Source organism: Trachemys scripta, chromosome 8 (genome assembly GCF_013100865.1).
Source record: "Trachemys scripta elegans isolate TJP31775 chromosome 8, CAS_Tse_1.0, whole genome shotgun sequence".
In the NCBI taxonomy this organism is placed as follows: Eukaryota; Metazoa; Chordata; order Testudines; family Emydidae; genus Trachemys; species Trachemys scripta.
In genome coordinates, this window is record NC_048305.1 from 93446951 (window position 1) to 93466681 (window position 19731).

Genomic DNA, 19731 nt, shown 5'->3' on the forward strand with positions numbered 1-19731 from the left:
GCTACTGTGTTGGCAGGGCTGCTTCTATCTGCCCTTTCCCCTGCAACACTGATGTTGTGTTGAGAGAGGCTTGTAGCAGCAGAACCACAGATGTTTCACCCACTCTGGTGACTGATTGTTTTTCAAGTGGCTTCTTAGAGCAGCTGTTCCCATGTGGGTGCCCTCATTGCCTCTTCTAACAGCATCTCCACACAAATACCCAGCTGCACGGCAGCAGTATAACTAGAGAGAAAAATCCAGTGCAGCAATGGGGCCATCTTTCTCCTCTGTGACACTCCGACTACTTTGGCTAGGTCAGTTTTTTTAGCTTTTCCTACGTGACTTTCATATCCACCAGCGGCCCAAACAGCAGTCGCTCTGTTCCTCCTCTGTAGAAATAGGGATACTACTTCCCTACCTGAAAGTGTGATATTAAAGCTTGTGAGGTGCTCTGCTACTACAGTGACAGAGGTCATAAGCATTTAGATAGACAAAAATGACTTGCCCACAAGCTACCCTTGATGTTTGTGCAGAACTGGATAAAGATTTCAGATTTATTCACACTTAGCCCTATGCACAACATCCCCTTTCTCAGTAGAGGAAAAAAGATAGAGAGAGGAATATTCTAAGTGGGTATATGGACTCCATCACTGCAGTGTCTGAGCACCTCAAAATCCTTAATGCAGGTATCATCACGCTTTTAGATCGGAAAATGTCTGTAAAAATACAAACAACCACAAGGAACAGAGTGATTTGCTCAAGTTCATAAAGGAAGTCTGTGGTAGAGAAGGGAATAGAACCCAGACCTCTATAATTCCAGGAATACCAATGCCTTACCCACAAGACCATCCTTTCTCTTTAGGCCAGTGGGACCCAAATTTCCAAAAGTGTCCTCCATTGTGAATCTCAATGTTTGGGTGCCCAACTATAGATATACAGACCCAGATCTTCAAAAGCTCTCAGTACCCAATGTGTAAAATGGAGACAGTCAGTCTCACAGAGGTGTTGTGGAAATTAATTTATTCATTTTTGTAAAGTGTCTTGATCGTCTTGGATGGACGCACAATTGAAATACTAAGTATTATTTCTGCTACTGTACACTTGGGAGGAGAACATCACACATAAAGGCTTTCCTATGAGTGATGCTGACCAGCTTCCATGGTTTACATTGGCTGGTGCTTGGGATTTATTTCACTTTCGAACCACTGCCAAGCCAGTTCACTAGGGACTTCTGTTGGCGCTGATGCCTCTATATTCACCCACCACTGTTGTTCTGGCCTCTTTGCGTCTTTTCTTGCTTTTATGGCTGTCTACGAGGGGCGATAATTACCACTTGAATGCACTGAGCATATAATGAAAGAGCTGATTCTCCTGCTGTAACTTCCCCTTCTCTTCACACGGACTTCACAGATTACGTGCTTCCCTGCTAACCATCTCCCACCCTCTGCCTGTCCTGACAGAGCAAACAAGAAGGTTAAAGATTATTTCTGTGAGAACATTTTTAATATACAAGTAATGGCTCTACAAATTAAAATGGTGAGGATTTTTTGTCTGTGCACTGCAAGGTGACCCACAAGCTACCCTGCCCACCTGAAGAGCTGAGCATACTCTTGACATCAAATGTTTAGATTTGGTTCAACAAACCAAAAGCAAATATTTTGCTTCAGGAATATTGCAATGTTTCGTTTCAATCGACCGTTCAACATTTCTGCACTGAAAATATTTGCAACTTTTTGCTCTGTGAAAATTTTGATATTTTAACTTTTTGTCCCAATTTAGGGTGAAATATCAGAATTTCCCACTATGCTGTGCCAAAAAATGAGAGAGAAAACACCTTCCTTTTGATTTACTTACAGTTATTTGTTGATAGTTTATAAAATGGCCCAAATGTTTTGTCCAATAATATATCCTCAAGGAATTCAGCAAAGCTGAGCATAATTTTTAAATGAATTTGTGGTGTTTGCTTTAGTAAATTTCACTCCAGTTTGGGTATTTTTCCTCTTTTTTATTCCTCTCCGATTATTAGATGTTTGTGGTGCACATTCTGCCGCAGGGCTCAGATTCAGGAAAGCACGTAAGCATATGCTTAAATCTCATCGATTTTAATGAGACATAAGTACATACTTTCCTGATTTGGGGATCTGGATGGGAATGAACCTTCCTCTGGAGTACAAATCAAGTGTCTCTCACCACTCATCCTACAGCCAGATTAGTACTTGTGCTAGACCTTGTCTAATATGCAATGTGTGTGAATCATTTCCCCAAACCTCTCATCTTCTCTGCAGCCGAATGCAGGCCTGGAACACCAGCTGCACGCAGCCCTCATAGCCCAGGTGTACTTTCTGCGGTCAAGAGCCACTGCTAATTTCAGGCTACTAAATGTTAATTCTCAAAGCCATTGTCTATAGTAAACAGCCCTGTCCCCCCATTAGCTCTTTAAACCATGTACAAGTAGTTTATTGCTGTCTGAAGTAAACTGTGGCTCTATCTACAGGGCCAGTTTCTGATCTTTGTTACTTTGGTGTAAATCAAGAGGAACTATTGATTCCAGTGGAATCACTCCATTTTACATCAGTTTGCATGATTGGAATCTGGCCCATTGTCTTTCATGCTGTGTTTCCTGCAGCTTTGTAAAAGCAAAATTGGGTAAAGCTGGATGGAATTCTATTAAATCTTCATACAGATAAATATCCAGTGTGCTCTGTATTTCTGTGAAAACAATCAGGCTAAGAATTTGGTTACAAAGGCTTAATAAAGACCATAATGGCACTCAAGGTAATAGCACTTGATTGCTACACCACAGTGGTAGCAGTGACTTTCTGGACTTAACCGTTCTAAGCGATGAAGATGCAGCATGAAGCAGGTGTCTCAAGGATGTGAAAGAGGTAATGTGAAACAAAGAACTGGCTTTGGAGTGCTTCTGAGATTGCATGCACTAGTGCTTTTGCTTCTTAATAGGTAGCACTAGAAAAGGTCTTCTATGGAAATTTGCCAAACTGTTGCACTCTACCCGCGGGTAGCCGTGTTAGTCTGTATCCACAAAAACAACAAGGAGTCTGGTGGCACCTTAAAGACGAACAGATTCTACCTTTTATCAGCTGGTACTGCTGTGAGTGTGGAAGTTATCATCAATGGAAAAGTAACTTAGGATGGAACTGGAGCTAACAGTTGCAAAATGTGGTTTGTTAATTCATTTTTTAGTTAGTTTCCTCTTCAAGCTGTCACCTCTGCAGCTGCTTTTCCCTCTACTAGATGGGTCTGATTGAGAATGCTTTCTAGTTGTTACCCAAATGAACTTATGGATACTGACACTTACTCACATATACTGGCCACTTTTTAAACCAGTCCAGTCACTTCTGAAATTCAATGATATTACCCACAGTAAAGAATTTGCAGTGTTTCCTGCACTATGTTTATAGGCGCATAGGCAATATCATAAACCACTGCAACTGTGCTTTTATTTTACTTTAGAGAGAGGTTCAAGCAGGAGTGAACCCTGATCAGATCAGTTGGTACAAACCTCTGCTTGCCCTTGTCTATGCTTAGAATCAGCAGCAGTGGAGCTACATCAGTGATGGCTGAAGTGAGGCGATTGCCAAGTGCCTTTATGTCCAGGTAGAAAAGATTCCGTGATGCAAATTTGCTGTGTCAAAGGTAGATGGTACTATAAATGAATTAGTACAATGAGAACTTCCTATTTTAGGGTATTACTGACACTGCGCTCTCTCTCCTGTCCTCACTTCTACAATTAAAGTTTGGTTTTGCTGCTTACTTTGATCTTTATTTAGATAAGGTTTTGGTGTAGTTACATGATGGCTTTTTTTTTTGTCATGCTGCATAAAAGCCGTTTTCCAGCATTACTGAGATTCGTTCATTTGCTTTTACACATTGCAGGTGTTTCCATAAAGTCTTGGAACATCCACATTAAAGATGATGGCCTGGAGGAAAACCATGAAGTGTTAAAAATAATACTGAGCGTGCCTTAAAATGCTGTTCTGGAGCAGAAGAATGAACTGACTGTAGAAATTATAGATTCAAGGGCAGGTAAGATTGATTTTAAATACGACTTTGGGCAGTGCCTTTTTCGAAGCGAAGGGTCTGGTCCTGCCAGGCGATGTGTTCCTTCCAAGGTAGATAGCACCCCTGCTCTCAATGTATGCGCTCAGCACCTTGTGGAATGCTTCAAAGCATAATTGACGGATGACTGCAGTGAAGAACTCATGTGATGTAAATGATAGTCACCTGAATCGTACACTATACACATAGGGACAAATCCCGTCCCAACCAGCACTGCCAGGGAAGCAGAGATTCTTGCAAACGTGTCCTCTGCTTCAGGGCTCTTGCCAGAGAGGACACACACTAGGTCACATTTTGCTGATGCTTTGAAAAAGACCAGCCTACTCCCTAGCTGGCATGCTGCTGACCGCAGCATTCCCACTAGCCTGCTGGATAGTCAGACTCGTAACTAGTAGATCATATCCCTGTGTGAGCCCATGTAGAAGCCTGCTCCCTAGCCAAGCATTGTGTTTAGCACCAAGCAGAGGTCCTGCCCTGCTGCTTGTGTGGGGAGTGCAGGTGAGTGGCAGGTCCCGTTCCCGACCCCGGCACACAAGTGCAGCAAAGGTCATGCCTTTTACTTACCTAAGACTCTGAAATACACAGTGCAGTTTCGAGAGTTGGCTGAATGTAGGAGAAGTCTAGTTAAGACTGTAGCAGAATTTGACAAGCCCACACCAGAACTTGATGCAAGAAATGATGCTGGGTTTTTTTTGGTTTGTTTGAAAGTGGAATTAAAAACCAGCTCCTACTTCATCAGAAAACGGTTTCTGAGGGGTGCTAGCACTTGAAAGCAGAGCATTGTCAGCGCTCCTTCTTCTTAGCGTTTGCGCAACGTGCCTCGGCTGTCACATGACCAGGATTCATCACCAAATTTGGTCCTCTGTTTGGCTCGTTAGCTTCCCTGACCTGGGGCTGGTGCTGATGGGGAGTGCGACGTGAACGCTGATCCAGGCCCTCCATCAGCACTTAAACTACCTGATGCAACTCTAGAGGCCTATCAAACTCCTTGCCATGGGAGAACATACTATAGAGTCTTGCACAGATTAACATACACGGAACATAGAGCACCTGAAAGGAACAAACAGGAAGTCGTAGTAGCACCAGGAAATTCTTGGAATCCTGGCTTTGAGGATTAATTTTATATTAAACCAAAATGTTTTTTTAAAATTGCAGGGGTGAATGGAAAATATATTCTATAGTCTTTTTTCCCCCTCCTTTTACATAACTGAAACACAGACCAAAGTGACTGCTCTTACTTAACCTGAAACCAGCTGTATCCCATGCCTAGAGTAACTTCCTTTCCTCCTTCCGTCTTACATTCTCCCAGGTGTTAGTTTCAATTGTGGAGTTTCTTGAAGGCTGCTGATCCAGATGTTCCATAGGATAAAGATCACATATAATTAAGTCAAGAAGGAGCAGCCGCAGTGCACCGCAAACACGAATGCGGCTCTGAGTGGAATGTTTTTTCTGAACCACCATCTTTTCTTTTTTTCTGAAAGTTAGAAAGCTACCGAGATCAGGACACCCTTTTCTTTAGCTAGCTTTAGTGCCCATATTAGAGAGCTCTACCAGTGACATTAAGAAAGCAGCACACCGTATATTTGGGGGGTTAAATGCATAAAATGATCTGTGCCATCCAGTATTTAGTGTAAGGGTGAATGTAAGGCTTATTACAAATCTGCAACGAAACAAATTTCCGGCTGCCATAGACAAGGTTGTATGCTGACCCAAATGTGGGTCAAGAGTGACACCCTGTGGTCAAGTTATTCTTTTTAACTCCTCCAGGATTACTCTCCCCCTCTCCCCCCTGCTTTTTGTTTTGAGTGGACATTTATAAAAGGCAGAGACTGATAGCCCAATGCATGAATGTGCTTCAATCTATGCTTGTGCTCCTCAGTCCTGACCCACAACGACCCTCCTCGACTTTTCTGGAGCTGAGACTGTCACCTGAGCTGATGCTGCAGGATCCCTCCATGGTTATATGGATCCAAACTCACAAGAAACTAAAACAAGGGGATAACAGGGCTTCAGGATCCTGACAAAGGTTGACAGGTCCCTTGCTTTCCTCCCAACAGTTTAACACTCCCCAGTCCTCAAAGTTAGCATGGTAACCACTAGCTTAGACTGGATTTCTTTCTAATGACAGGTCTACATTAGAAACTTTTGCTGCTATAATGATGTCGGTTAGGGGTGTGATTTTTTTTATGACATTTTTATTCTGGCAAAAGCCCTATACCAGCAAAAAAGTGCTTTTGCCAGTGTAGCTTATTTCATCCAGGAACTGTGAAGGCAAAGTACATTTTTGCTAGGTAGAGGCTTTCTCTACACTACGAGGGTTTCCTGGTATAGCTATACTTTTCTAGTGTAGACTGGTCTTAAGCCTGTCCTTGTCAGTTTAAATATTAGCTAGGAAGGGTTCTCTCTAGAGCAACAGAAGTCACTACTTTCATTCTGTTTCACTGTGGCAACGCAGAAACTCATAAATGTTCCTCTCCACAGAAATCTTTAGTAAGAGGTGAAAGATTTATACAATTTGAAGAGAAAGCAGAGCTGAGCATGCAGCCACTTGTAGACTGGGAGTGGGGAGAAAGATTTGGATGCAACTGCAACCTTCCAGGCCTTATAAAACAATATCAGGAGATCAATGGGCAGGCCCATAAGATTGTTTTTTAAGGAGAACATAACTGTATGCACTGATGATGTACCAAGAATGCAGTGCTGTAGGTCATTGTTCTGTCCCTCTTAAACCTAGGTGGCAGTGACTCAGCAGGCTTCAAGGGGACTCTCGAAGCATTGGAAAGAAGTAATAAAGTTTCAGAAAGTCCACAACATCCTGCACATTCACTATTTGACAGCAGGAGTGGGAAAATCCTTCAGGAAGAGACTAGGGCCACTGAGAAGGGGCAGCGTCCTGTAGGGTGACCAGACGTCCCAATTTTATAGGGACAGTCCCGATTTTGGGGGCTTTTTCTTATATAGGCAGCTATTACCCTACACCCCCTGTCCCGATTTTTTACACTTGCTGTCTGGTCACCGTAGCGTCTTGGCTCTTTTCCCAGGGGAGATGTTCCTCAGACAGATCACTTGCCTTGCTGTCCAGACATTGATTTCCAAGGAGTTGCTCGTGATAGGCCGATAAGAAAATGGCAACAAGCTGCAGGTGGCCCAAGGGCGGCATGTATGTTGGTTTGTTTAACTTTACACAGGCAGTAGATACAGGTCGAAAGAACTTGGCATCACCGGATGGAGATTGGTGTAGATAGTTATCAGCGCTGTCACCCTTTACTTACAATTAGTGCAGGAAATTGTGTTGGTGACTCAGGTGGGACTGTTTTCTTTGAGTCAATGCCCCAGCCTGGTGTGTGAGGGACCTATGCCATAGGAAGTGTGGTCTTTTGGTTGGGATATAACCTTGTCTTTAAAGATCCCGTGGCACTTCTTGGCAAGAGTAGTGGTGATTAAGCCCACTTTCCCAATCAAATTTCACATTAGGTACCTTATATTCCTCCTACTTAAAGGATCCCTCCAGTTTCAACTGAATACAGTATTCCTCACTTCCTAACTTACTGTTGTGTGGTACTGCTGTGAGCTGCTAAGCAAAGGGTATATTTCACCTCAGAGGTGGCTGCATTTCAGAGTCAATTTATCCTTTACAGTTTTTCAATCAAGATTGGATGTCTGTCTTACTGATGTGCTCTAGTTCAACCAAAAGTTGGGCTAGATTCAGGAATCACTGGGTGAAATATTGTGTTTTGCAGGAGGTCAGGTACAGTATACTCAGATTCTACGGTGATGGGCAGTATTTAAATCTTATGGTCGGACTAAATGATCATAATGGTCCATCCTGGTATTAAAGTAAAAGAATCAGAGATGAACGAAATCAGCCTACTGTACAGTGTGCACAGCATAGTTTAGATTTGGAAAGTGTTTGGGTATCCTTCAGGGGGAAAGGCTGTATATAAATGTAAAAAACATGATAATTTTGATTAATGTGATGGAGTTTTAAAAAGAATTTCAGTTCCAAACGAAAGACTCTACAAGCCCTAGATGAGACCTAAACAGAGTTTGTCGAAAACTTTAAAAGAGAGAGAAATACTAAGGCAAAGAGTTTTTCTCTGGTCTCTTGAGTCCATTTATTTCAGACTTCTGACAACATGCCACCAACAATTGAATTTTTAAATAGTTTTGATAACTTTGTGACAAACTGCACATGGTTATCTTCAGCTAACTGCACCTAGCCCCAAAGTCAGTTAGGCAAACTCTACATTTTTCTTCCAGGTGCTCAACTGATCTCTGTATGTTCTGACTTGTGTCGCTTCCCTATCTGTCTGTCCATATATTTTGGTGTAGAACTCTGAGTGGCTACATGTAATATATTTGGATATGTTTCATTGCCTTACGTTCAACAGTCACATTCAGCTAAATTGTGGCCCATTATGGAGATTGTGTCTGTACTTTGGTTAATAATAAAACCACTATAAAGTTTCATCCTCTTCCAAGGTATTGTGATTGTCTTGTTGCAGTCTTAAGAGAGAGAGAGAGACTTTTCCCAAAGGAGAAGGACTAATGGTCTCTCTTCCTGGCTCTGCTACTGGCTTGCTTGGTGACCTTGGGCAAATTCTCAACCTCTCTGAGCCAGAGTTTGCACAACTGTAAAATAGAGATTAACCATAGGTGAAGCTGAGCCTGGTTTAATTGCAATTGTAGGCAAGGACAAATCACGTGCTGCGCCTTTTAAGGACACTGTAGTTGACATGCGTGTTGCCTTATAACCCCTGAGAGCTGCAAGAGGCAAAGGGCTTCTGTTTTGCTGCCTCTATCTACAGTTTCTCTATCCCTCTGTTCCCTCTAACAGGAACCTGCTTCCAGGGGCTCCTTCTGCATAGTTGCCTTTGGGAACCTCCCTAAGTGGGGATCCTACAGCATAATGGGGCAAGCCAGTATGAGTTCATATATGCCCTTCCTGTATTAACTTCCTCCTTTCACTCCTCCATCTCACCTCTCCTTCCCTAGCCTGGCCCCTCCAATTCCACAGAACCCTAACCCAACAGGGCCCCCAGCGAGCAGCTCCTGTGGAACTGGGGAGTATGCCACAAAGCAGCATTCCCCACCCACTTCCATGTCTCCCAGGTCTGGATCTGCAGACACTCAGGGGAATGCGTGAGAATCAGGTTTCACTTGGTCCATGGCTTCCTTGGGCATTTGAGTGAAAACTGAGGGCCAAATTCTCTGCTGTTGTAATTCCATCAAAGCCAGCAGAGTTACCCCAGCAGGGAATTTGGCCCTGAATAATGACTTCAGGATTTCTCTCCATAAATTTATACAACTACCTTCCCTTCAGCCATCTGATGTGTTCTTACCCCTAGAGTTGCCCTTTCATTGGGAGGTGTTGCACATGCTCTCAATCTTTGCCAAATGCGGAAGTAATAATAAAGTAAATTGTATTAAGTTTGAGTAATAAAAAAGAGTGGAATATGGGAAGATACCTTTATTGTCACTTCAAACCCAGCTGCAGCTGGTCCTGGCAAAAAGTCACCATCCACTGGCTGGTTGGTGACTTGCGTTGTAGCATTGATGGTCTCAGTCCAGTTTCACATTGATTAATGTCCACATCATAAAAGCAGCCATCACACTTGTCACCCATGCTGTCAGCAAAGAGGCCAAGCACTGAACCGCTCTTTCACCCTGTCTAGAACACAAGCTCTAGGGATATTGATGGGACATTAAGGACAAGGTTGTATTGCTGCTATCCATGTTGCATCTTTACTATAATCCAGATTTTCAAATCAGCACAAGGAACTTGACCACACATCTGTAATTGACAGTGTGTGGTGAAATCCCCTGTACTACTTTGAAAATAACCTATAGATTTTTATACCAGGACACCTTTTCTGAGCATTACATTGACTTTTTAAAATGTTTGGTTTCCTACTTTCCCCTTCCCGATTCTCAGCCAACCTCTCTGTTCAGATGGTCTGAGCAGAATCAACATCCTTTGTTGAAAAAAGGGCTGCAAAGTAACTAATGAAATGGGTAGAGAACTGCCATATCTGACTTCTGCTTTTCACTATGGCCTTGAATGGATTTCATGACCAACCTCACAAAAATACAGAAAATCTGGGGGGTCCTGATTTAGGAACTGCAAAAACAATGGAGTAGATTCCCAACGGATGTAAATTAACATAGCTCTGTTGAGTTGAATGGAACTATGTGCATTTACACCAGTGGAAGACCTGACCCAGTGTTTGTAGAAATGCTGTCATTGCATTTTTACAGAAATCAAGTGTCCAGCGTCTTGGTCCTTCAACAGGAACAAATGTTCTTAAATAATAGATTTTCTTCAGCCTTTTACACTAAATGGGGGCAAAGAAGTAAAGAGGAAACACTGTGATCCTATTAAGAACAGTTCAGATTCCTGCTGATGCTGCAAAAGGATAGGTGTAAAATTATGAAGATCGTTCCCTTCACAGGTGAGTTAACTAGATAGAAAAGTTGTAATAGGAAAAAGAAATAAATGGAAATTATGTTGTTGAAACAGTACAGTGAAAATGTAAGTTAGAGATGGAAGAAATCTATTGGGTCCCATCCAGTTAATTGTCTGCCACGGTAGGATTGTTACCTCCAATACTTTATGACATAGCCAAGGAAATGAAACAAGGTTTCTTTTAATATTGAACTATGATGATACTCTGTGCATACATAGTTCGTGCTCCAAAGGCACTTTTCGAAAGGTAGTTAAGTAGTATTATCCCCACTTTGCAGATGGGTGAGTTGGGGCTGTTAAGTTACCTGCCAAAGGTCACACACAAGATTGGTAGAAAAGTCAGGACGAGAACGCAGGTCTCTTAATTCCCAGACGCTCTCTCTCACTACCTGACTACAGAGTTACCCAATTTATTATGTGTATTAGAGAAACACCCGGAGGCCCCAATTAAGATTGATGATAGATTGTGCTAAGTGCTGTACAAATACAGAATAAAAGACAATCCCTGCCCCAAAGTGCTTACAAGCTAAATAGAGAAGACAAAGTGTGTGGGGGAGGGAAGTGACTTGTGGTAGGGTCATACAGCATGTCAGTGACAGAGCTGGGAGTAGAACCCAGCTCTCTTGAATCTCAGCCCCTTGCCCTATCCACCATGATATGCTCTAGGAATGATTTTGGGGAAGTTCTAGGCTTGTGCTATGCAGGAGGTTGGTCTAGATGATCACCATGGTCCCTCTGATGGAATGACCTTAGAATCTGTGAATATCACGCTTAAAATAGCTGCTTATTAAAGAAAAAATCTTTAATATTTGGCCTGCTTTTACTTTTTTTTATTATTTATTATTATAGTACCAAGGAAGAATCCCATCATGGGCCAGAAAGCAATTTGTCTCATCATCTACCATCCGGGCAGCTGACAGCTGGCCCCTGCCTGTCTTATCTTTCCAACTCAATAGCAGACATGACCTTCCTCAGAGAGGCTTGGGGATGAGGAATGAACACAACATTTTGCAAAACAGCACAAAGCAGGTCAAATTAGCTTTTAAAGAAAAATTCCTATGGAAAAATATATGTTCCCTGGGAGCCAAATAATAATAATAATAATTCAAAACAAAATCAACCACCCCACCCGACCCCGAGCTCACAGAGTGTATTCTAAGTTACAATATACTATATGACCTTAACCTTAACATGTTCTCTGGACAATCTGCTGGCAGAAACCCATGCTCTACAGACTGACCTGTGGGAGAAACTGTCCGTCAAAGGCCTGATCCAAAGCCAAATGAAGACAGTAGAAAGACTCCCAATGACTTCAATAGATTCTAGATCAGGTCCCAAATGCCCAATGTGGATAAAAGATATTAAAGAGGATTGAAGTGTTATAATCAATAGACATCACCTTGTTTGGGACTTGCACCTTGTTTGGGACTGGCTTACTAGGCAGTGATGGGCTGCCTTCCCTTCCCTTAGATCTTAGCTCCTCCTGTGTCTCTGAAACATCAGGCAGTCCAGTTCCTCCACTGATTACAGTCACTCAGTAGTTGTGGTTCTTCTTCCCAGGTGATGCCAGCACACTCAAAATCCTCCGTCATTGTCTTCTAACAAGTTTGGTTTCTGGTTCAGATCTTTATCTGAACTATCCAGACCTGCCAAGGCTGCTAAATCAGAGGAATTCAGGATTTCTTGTGAGATTCCCGGCACTTTTGTTTATCGTTGTGACAGGATACCAGATGTGAAAAAATATTTATCAAAACGTTTTGGAATTTTTTTTGTTCATGTTTGGTTCTAAATGTGGGTGAAGATTCAGGAGTCTAATTTTGTGTCATCCATTTCACTCTGAAGTAATTGTAAGACGACTGCATTAGAGAGTGCTCAGTCATCTGAAAGAGAGAGAGAGTTGACAGAGACCTCCAGGTCAGTTTAGACCCAAAATGTAGCTACTGCAACTCCAACATTAAAGAATTGTTCTAGTAAATAAGAATCAAAACATTAAAATGACTACAGACAAAACCCTTTTTCAGGTCACCATTAACATTAACTCTTTGCACTTCAGTCAGATGTGATCGTGAAAATAGATTAGACAACTCAGTTTTTTTTGTCTATAGTCATTTTAATGTTTTGATTTCTCAAGCACAATGTTTATAACCAGGAAACAAAGGAAATTAACATAAGAGGAAAAATGTAGCACAACGGCATTTTGCCTTTCCATAGGCTCTCTCCCAAGCAGATGATTTATAGTCCTTCCCCCTAGCTTCTCTTTAAGGAGAGTGGGAAACTTAGGTTCATCTCTTGTTCCCCGAGGAAATCTGTCACATAGAGAAGGAGGAGGAGGAAGAGGAGGAGGTGGAAATGTTTATAATATGTGGCCTGATCCAAAACTCACTGAAGTCAATAGGATATTTCAATGGAACATCAGCGGGCTTTGGGTCAGGCCCATATGGAGAAAAGTTTCATGGCAGAGAACCAGTCAATGGGCATGGAAGCGAGGGGAGCTGGGAAATGAAAGGTGAGGAGAAAAGGGGCAGGCAGTCGCCAAGCAACCCGACCCACCAGAGTATTTTGGCGATCCTGGTCTGCTTGTAATGATTAGGGTTTGGTTAGAGTCCGGAGCAGCTTTTCCCGGCTAGAATGTTCAGCGTAAGCCCAGACCAAATGGAATTTTTAAACATCAGTGTTGTCACTTCTGTCAAATAATTAGCACTTGGTTACTAGGCTACTGTATCTACTCACACATGCTCAAGACAAAATGACAGGAGGCTGGCTTATCCAGGAGTCCAAGGAAACTTAGGCCATAATAATGGCATGTGGGGAGTGTTGCCAACTCTCATGATATTTGGTGTTTTCCTTAAAGCCCCTAGAGCCTGGAGTGACACATACACAAGAATCTCACTTTCTTTCTTTTTTTTTTTTAAAGGAAGTGTCTAGCCTTCATGACTGCAGAGAAAACCCTCAAGGTTCAAAAGCCAGAATGCAAACGGAATGAACTCTGGTGTATATTAGTTTTAGACTTTCATGAATTTGCGGGGATTGGTGTCTGACTCATGATTTTTTTTAATTCTTGGGGTTGGCGATTCTGCTGATAACACACCGGGTTCATAGACCTCTTTTTTGGCCTAGCTGGAGGTTGGCTCACTTGGTGTTTCTCCCTCTGCTGGGCTTGCTGTTGCTCACTGGCGCAGTGGTACTGCTGTGTATTATTGCGTATTGTTGGGGGGGCGACAACTCATCAGCACGGTGCCTCCTGCTGGTTGTCCAGGGAATTAGCTCTTTCAGTGCAGAATGCCCTCTGCATGCTGGTGTCTCGCGTGCCGCTGGCCCCCATGTCCCTCCCGGTGCCCTTTACACAGGGGTTCTGCCCACCACAGCACCCTCTCTCTCTGGGTCTCCCCTCCCTGGGGAACCCCAAACCCCCTATCCCCCCCATGCCTCAGTGACTACTGCCAGTCTCAATCTAGCCCCTGCTCCCTGGGGCAGACTGCAGTCTGTAAACCACTCACCATCAGCATGGGGGATTGAACCCTCTGCCTGTCTCAGGGCTGCCCCTCTGCAGCCCCAGTACCTTTTGAAGGCCTTTAACAAGGCCTGCAGCTGGGGTTTTACTAGGCTGGAGCTCCCCAGCTCCCTCTGCCCTTCCCCAGCACTGTTCCACCCTAGGTACTCTCCTCAGCTTCCCAGGCAGCCAGGCCCTTCTCTCCCTAGGGAGCTAGAGGAGTGTCTCCTCCTGAGCTCCTGGCTCACAGCCCTTTTATAGGGCCAGTTGTGGCCTGAATGGGGCGTGGCCTCAGGTGTGGCTACTTCCCCAATCAGCCTTTCCCAGCCACAGCCCTCTCCAGGGCTGCTTTTAACCCCTTCAGGGCCAGAGCGGGGTAATCACCCTGCTACATATATATATAAAACTTCACTCATATTAGAAGGGGGCCGTTTTTACAGGAGTTGGCTCATGCATATAGTACTGTATATAAAAATTTGCAGTCTCCTGAATTTTGCTTTTTTCCCTAGGGGGTGACGTCCAGGAAATGTCCTTTTGGGTGGAGTCACTGGGATAAACATTGCTACCTTCTGACTCCAGTTAGAAATGCAACCTGGGAGAGCACTGAAAGAGCCTGCAGAAAAATGGTAAAGAGGAAGGGGTCTTCCCGTTGTTCTTCGTTTGTCCTTCCCCCTTAATCTGTTACTCCAGCTCAACTGCCTCTGTGGACATGGGCAAGTGCAAATAACACACTGTCAGCCTGTCTCTGGCTATTTGCTTAAGGGAAGACCTACTAAGAAACACACTTTATTAACCTGATATCCGTGTGCTTGAATTCGTGAGATAGAGTTTGTAAAACTGAACCCCTAAGGCTGAGATTTTATGAAAATGATTTGGAAAAATTGCCTTAACGTGAGAGATTTAAGGTGCTTGATCTATTTAGCTTACCAAAAAGCAGATCAGGAGGTAACTTGATTACCTTCATGGGGAGAAAATATCAGGTACTAAAGGGCTCTTCAGTCCAGCAGAGAAAGGCATAACATGACCAATGGCTGGAATAAAGCCAGACAAATTCAGATTAGAAATAAGGCAAATGTTTTTAACAATGAGAGTAATAAACCATTTGGAACAAACTACCAGGGGAAGTGATGGATTCTCCATGTTATGAAGTCTTCAAATCAAGACCGGATGCCTTTCTGGAAGATAGGCCTTAGCCAAACACAAGTCATTGGGCTCAATGCGAGAGTAACTGAATGAAATTTTCTGGCCTGTATTATACTGGAGGTCAGAGTAGATGGTCTAATGGCCCCTTCTAGACGATAAAAGAGCCATAAGGGAGTTAGCTGCCCAAATCCCATTGAATTTAGTTCACTATCGCCTTCAAGCTCCTTTGAAAGTTCCAGCTTAATAGTTTGTATCTGAAAGGACATCTGGTTTGCTTTGTGTTCTCTGCTTATTGAGGAGTAGAACTACATACACCATTACCTATGGTTAGCATACAGCATCAACCTGTAGCTGGTTGTCCCCTTGATTTTTTTAAAAACTAAAAATATATCCTGAGCGAGCTATTAGTCACTCTGCCCACGTATTAATAAATTGCATAATGATGCCACAAGGCATCCAAAAACCTTTCAAAATGTTATAAATTACTTTTTGGATAATTTTCTATAAAGCCAGTGAGTCCAAGTGGAGCCATATGCGTATGTATTTAATCCAGAAATCCGGAATGGTCTAAGATCTAATATATAAATTAGAATAATATACAGTGTGATTTTTTTCCATCCTCATTTGCTCTGTCTTCATAGCATATTTTGTATGCATCATCTTAGATTTGTAGTTCCAGTTCTTAGCTTAATTGCTTAGGGCTCCACTCAGTAATAATTCAGCCTGCCAGCTGCTGGCTTAAGGAAGTTTTACTGATCCACTACCTAAATTTAGTGGCAAAAATCCTGAGGGTTATTGAGGGATTCTTAGGGCTTTTGGTTCTGTCCTCTCCTATATTGTTCTTTTGCCCCAGTTGTCATATGTATATTGCAGTGATGCAATGGAGAATGGCTTTAGGGGGACTCCATGGAGCATTTAATATTTTGTGTTTATCGAGTGCTTTCTTTTCCAAGTTCTCAGAGCTTTATAAAGGTGGGTACCTGATATCCTCATTTTACTGATGGGCCGTTCTAGGAGGCTGGGCATGGGCTTGAGCTGTGTAGTCCAGATCCAGATGTTCCCTGGGCTGGGAGCTGTTTGGATCTGGGATTCCAGTGTGGGGCCCATTTTTAGAAATTCAGCCCATAAAAGAGACCAAATCTGCTATAGTTCTCTTGAGCAAGGAGAGCCTGTGTCCTGGGAAGGCAAAGGTAGTGGTGTTTTGAAATAGTTTTTCCATAGGCCCTAACTTGTGGCATCTGAAAAGCAGGTCATGGGAGAACTCTCAGACAGTAAGCTGGTAACAGGTGAATGAATTCCGTCCCTTCCTTCTGATCCATTTCCTTTCCTTCCTCCTCCCACCATACTATCAGACCCTCCATTAAAGCTGTAAGTGATTTCTTCTGAGGCTTGGCTCTGAAGGCATTCCAGTTGTTCCCCCTATGTAATTAATATGCTGTTCCTATGGATGTCAGTTGGCAGAGGAGCTCAAGGGTTGCGGAATGGAGCTTGCGCAGAGTGGGACCAGAATATCTATGCATTTTATTTTGTGGGCCCTTTAAATGATCGTAACATACCAATTTGCAGGCTTTGAATGGGAAGAGACTGTCTAGGAAGGAGTACGGCAGAAAGGGATCTAGGGGTTATAGTGGACCACAAGGTAAATATGAGTCAACAGTGTGATGCTGTTGCAAAAAAAGCAAATGTGATTCTGGGAGTATTAACAGGTGTGTTGTGAGCAAGACACGAGAAGTCATTCTTCCGCTCTACTCTGCTCTGGTTAGGCCTCAGCTGGAGTATTGTGTCCAGTTCTGGGCACCGCATTTCAAGAAAGATGTGGAGAAATTGGAGAGGGTCCAGAGAAGAGCAACAAGAATGATTAAAGGTCTTGAGAACATGACCTATGAAGGAAGGCTGAAAGAATTGGGTTTGTTTAGTTTGGAAAAGAGAAGACTGAGAGGGGACATGATAGCAGTTTTCAGGTATCTAAAAGGGTGTCATAAGGAGGAGGGAGTAAACTTGTTCACCTTAGCCTCTAAGGATAGAACAAGAAGCAATGGGCTTAAACTGCAGCAAGGGAGGTTTAGGTTGGACATTAGGAAAAAGTTCCTAACTGTCAGGGTGGTTAAACACTGGAATAAATTGCCTAGGGAGCTTGTGGAATCTCCATCTCTGGAGATATTTAAGAGTAGGTTAGATAAATGTCTATCAGGGATGGTCTAGACTGTATTTGGTCCTGCCATGCGGGCAGGGGACTGGACTCGATGACCTCTCGAGGTCCCTTCCAGTCCTAGAATCTATGAATCTATGAAGAGCCTTTTACAGGTCACCTTCCAGTGGTTTACTGTGGATGCTATGGTCTACCTCCTAGTCACTGCAACTCAAGACTGCAGTATGTATCTTGAGTTGGAGTTAACCTCCCTTACTGGGGGGAAAAAATCACTTAATTCCCCTTGCATGAGAATGAAGGTGCTTCAGTCCATGGAAGGAGGAGAGTTTATTTACATATCTCAATATGCTCTGCTCTGCAGCTTGGCATCATGTAAAAAGAAAAGCCAGGTGTGAAAAAAAAAGCTGGATGACATCTTGTTGGATCAGCTAGGTAGGTGCAAAGCATATTCTAAAAACTGGAGCATGTTTTTAATGGATATTTTTAAAATGTGGAAATTAAACATATCCCTAGGGGCAACTTGACAGTTTGACTGTATGTATTAGGAGTGAGCAGCTTTGGATAAGATGAGAATTGAACCCAACATCTGTTTATCTCCTTTGTGGTGTTCACTGACCGCTCAGTGCTTGAAAAAGATCTGCTAAGACTACGGTGGCCAGGTTCTTATTTTGTCTCGCGCATTGTACCAGCACAGAGTGATTTTTGTTTCCCCCTTTCACACTCGGGAGATTTTGCATCTAAAAGACTAATCTTAAAGGTGATCAGACAGACTCATCAATTAGAGTGAGCTGTAAAGATGCCACAAGGGGACTGGGAGGAATTTCCCTGGAAGCATACGACTGGCATAATCAATCCACTGCTGGTCTCTTTACAGGCTGTGGGGTAAGGCACATCATAAGGGTAGGGACAGGAGGGCACATGTCAGGAATGGGAGGTAGTCACAGAAAAATATTACTGGAAGGGGAGTGTGTATTTTTACAGGATCTTGAGATAATATTTGTGCAGGCCAGTAGTCCCCCTTTTAATAGACCTTGTAGTCTAGCTTCTTTGAGGTCTTTGGTTTTTTGCCTGCCCAATATCCACCTTGACATCCAGTTCCAACAATAAAACCCGGAGCTTTTGATCTATTGCTTCCATGCTTGCTGACAACCTCTGGGCAATTTAAGAGGGTAGCAGGGAATGGGATAGTCACACTTGTTAATATTCCTCCCTTCCAGCAAGATGTAGGGCCGACCTTGAAATGCTGGCTTTGGATAATAGTTGTGAAAACGGTTCCACTAAGCTGAAACAAAATCCGCAAGCAAAGGTTGCATGTTTCCTGGAAAGACCTAGAAACAAACATAGGTCTTAAACTATGTATTTCCGCAGTTAACATTTTATCCTGTTTACAGTATCTCAGCAGAATACTAGGGGTTTTGTCTTGTTCATATGTTTTTCATAAGGGAAAATATCCATGCAGTTTTAAAATTTTATTAGATTCAAACAGGAAAGAGAGAGGATGTGGTTTTAAAAAATGCTGTTCACTTTCTGCCTTTTTTGCATAGTTTTTTTTAAAACTCCTTTGAAGATTTTTTTAAAAAAAGTCAGGTAAATTAAAGAGGGGGAAGTGATTGCTCATAATTGCTTTGTGGGTAAATTAAGACAATGTGGCCTAAATTTAAAGAAAAAAAATACAGGCAAGGCATATTGGCTGGGATGTATGCTCAACATATGAAGAGAAGGAAAAACTGCCTTATTTTCAAAGCTTTTCTATTTAGAAACAGGGACGCTGATGGGAAGGGCTGAGGTCCATAAGTAATAATAAAAGCATGAGGTCCATAAGTAATAATAAAAGCATTCCCACTTCTCTGCCTTCTTCCTTCTTATAAGTGAGAGCTGCAAAGTGAATGAGAAAATTATGTTAAATTCAGATGACAATCTGGGTTGTGGGAAAGCATCATTAAACAAATGTTAAGTAGCCAGTTTTATTTTTTGACAGTTTTTCCCTCCCTGGTTCCCTGAAGCTCTCCCAGAATGAACATGAGAGATACCATGGGTTGTGTAGATTGCACTGAGCATTCTGATATTTGTGATTCTTCTGGGGCATGTTCAGTGAACCAGGAAGTTCTAGAAGGGTTTTACAGATGGAAAAAAGCATTTAAAAAAAAAAGACTTCTCTTTCTGCTGACTGTCCCTCATCCTTTGGGTAATGGGGATGGTAACAAAGAAATTAGTGCTTAGCTTAGTTTTCATTTTGCTTTGCATTTCATCTTTGATAAATTAATCATGTAGACCTGAATAATTAGTCTCATCATTATTACTTATTTACTTTTGGTAGCACCTGCAATGCACTAGGCACTTTCTGGACATAAAAGAAATAGTCCTTGCCCTAATGAGCTTACAAGCTAATGCCTGATCCTGCAAACCCATGTGCACATACTTGTAACT

At 42.7% G+C, this 19731-nt stretch overlaps 1 protein-coding gene and 1 pseudogene across 1 annotated transcript in view; one reads left to right on the plus strand and one right to left on the minus strand.

Moving 5' to 3' along the window:
• Nucleotides 1–11897, plus strand: part of LOC117882109 (FRAS1-related extracellular matrix protein 1-like) — a 100475-nt gene extending 88578 nt beyond the window's left edge. Inside the window, 2 exon segments of the mRNA XM_034780091.1 lie at nt 3874–4023; nt 11740–11897. Of these exon segments, the coding sequence (XP_034635982.1) occupies nt 3874–4023; nt 11740–11897 (308 nt within the window).
• Nucleotides 6508–6591, minus strand: LOC117882313 (annotated as a pseudogene).
• Nucleotides 11898–19731: the final 7834 nt, after the last annotated feature.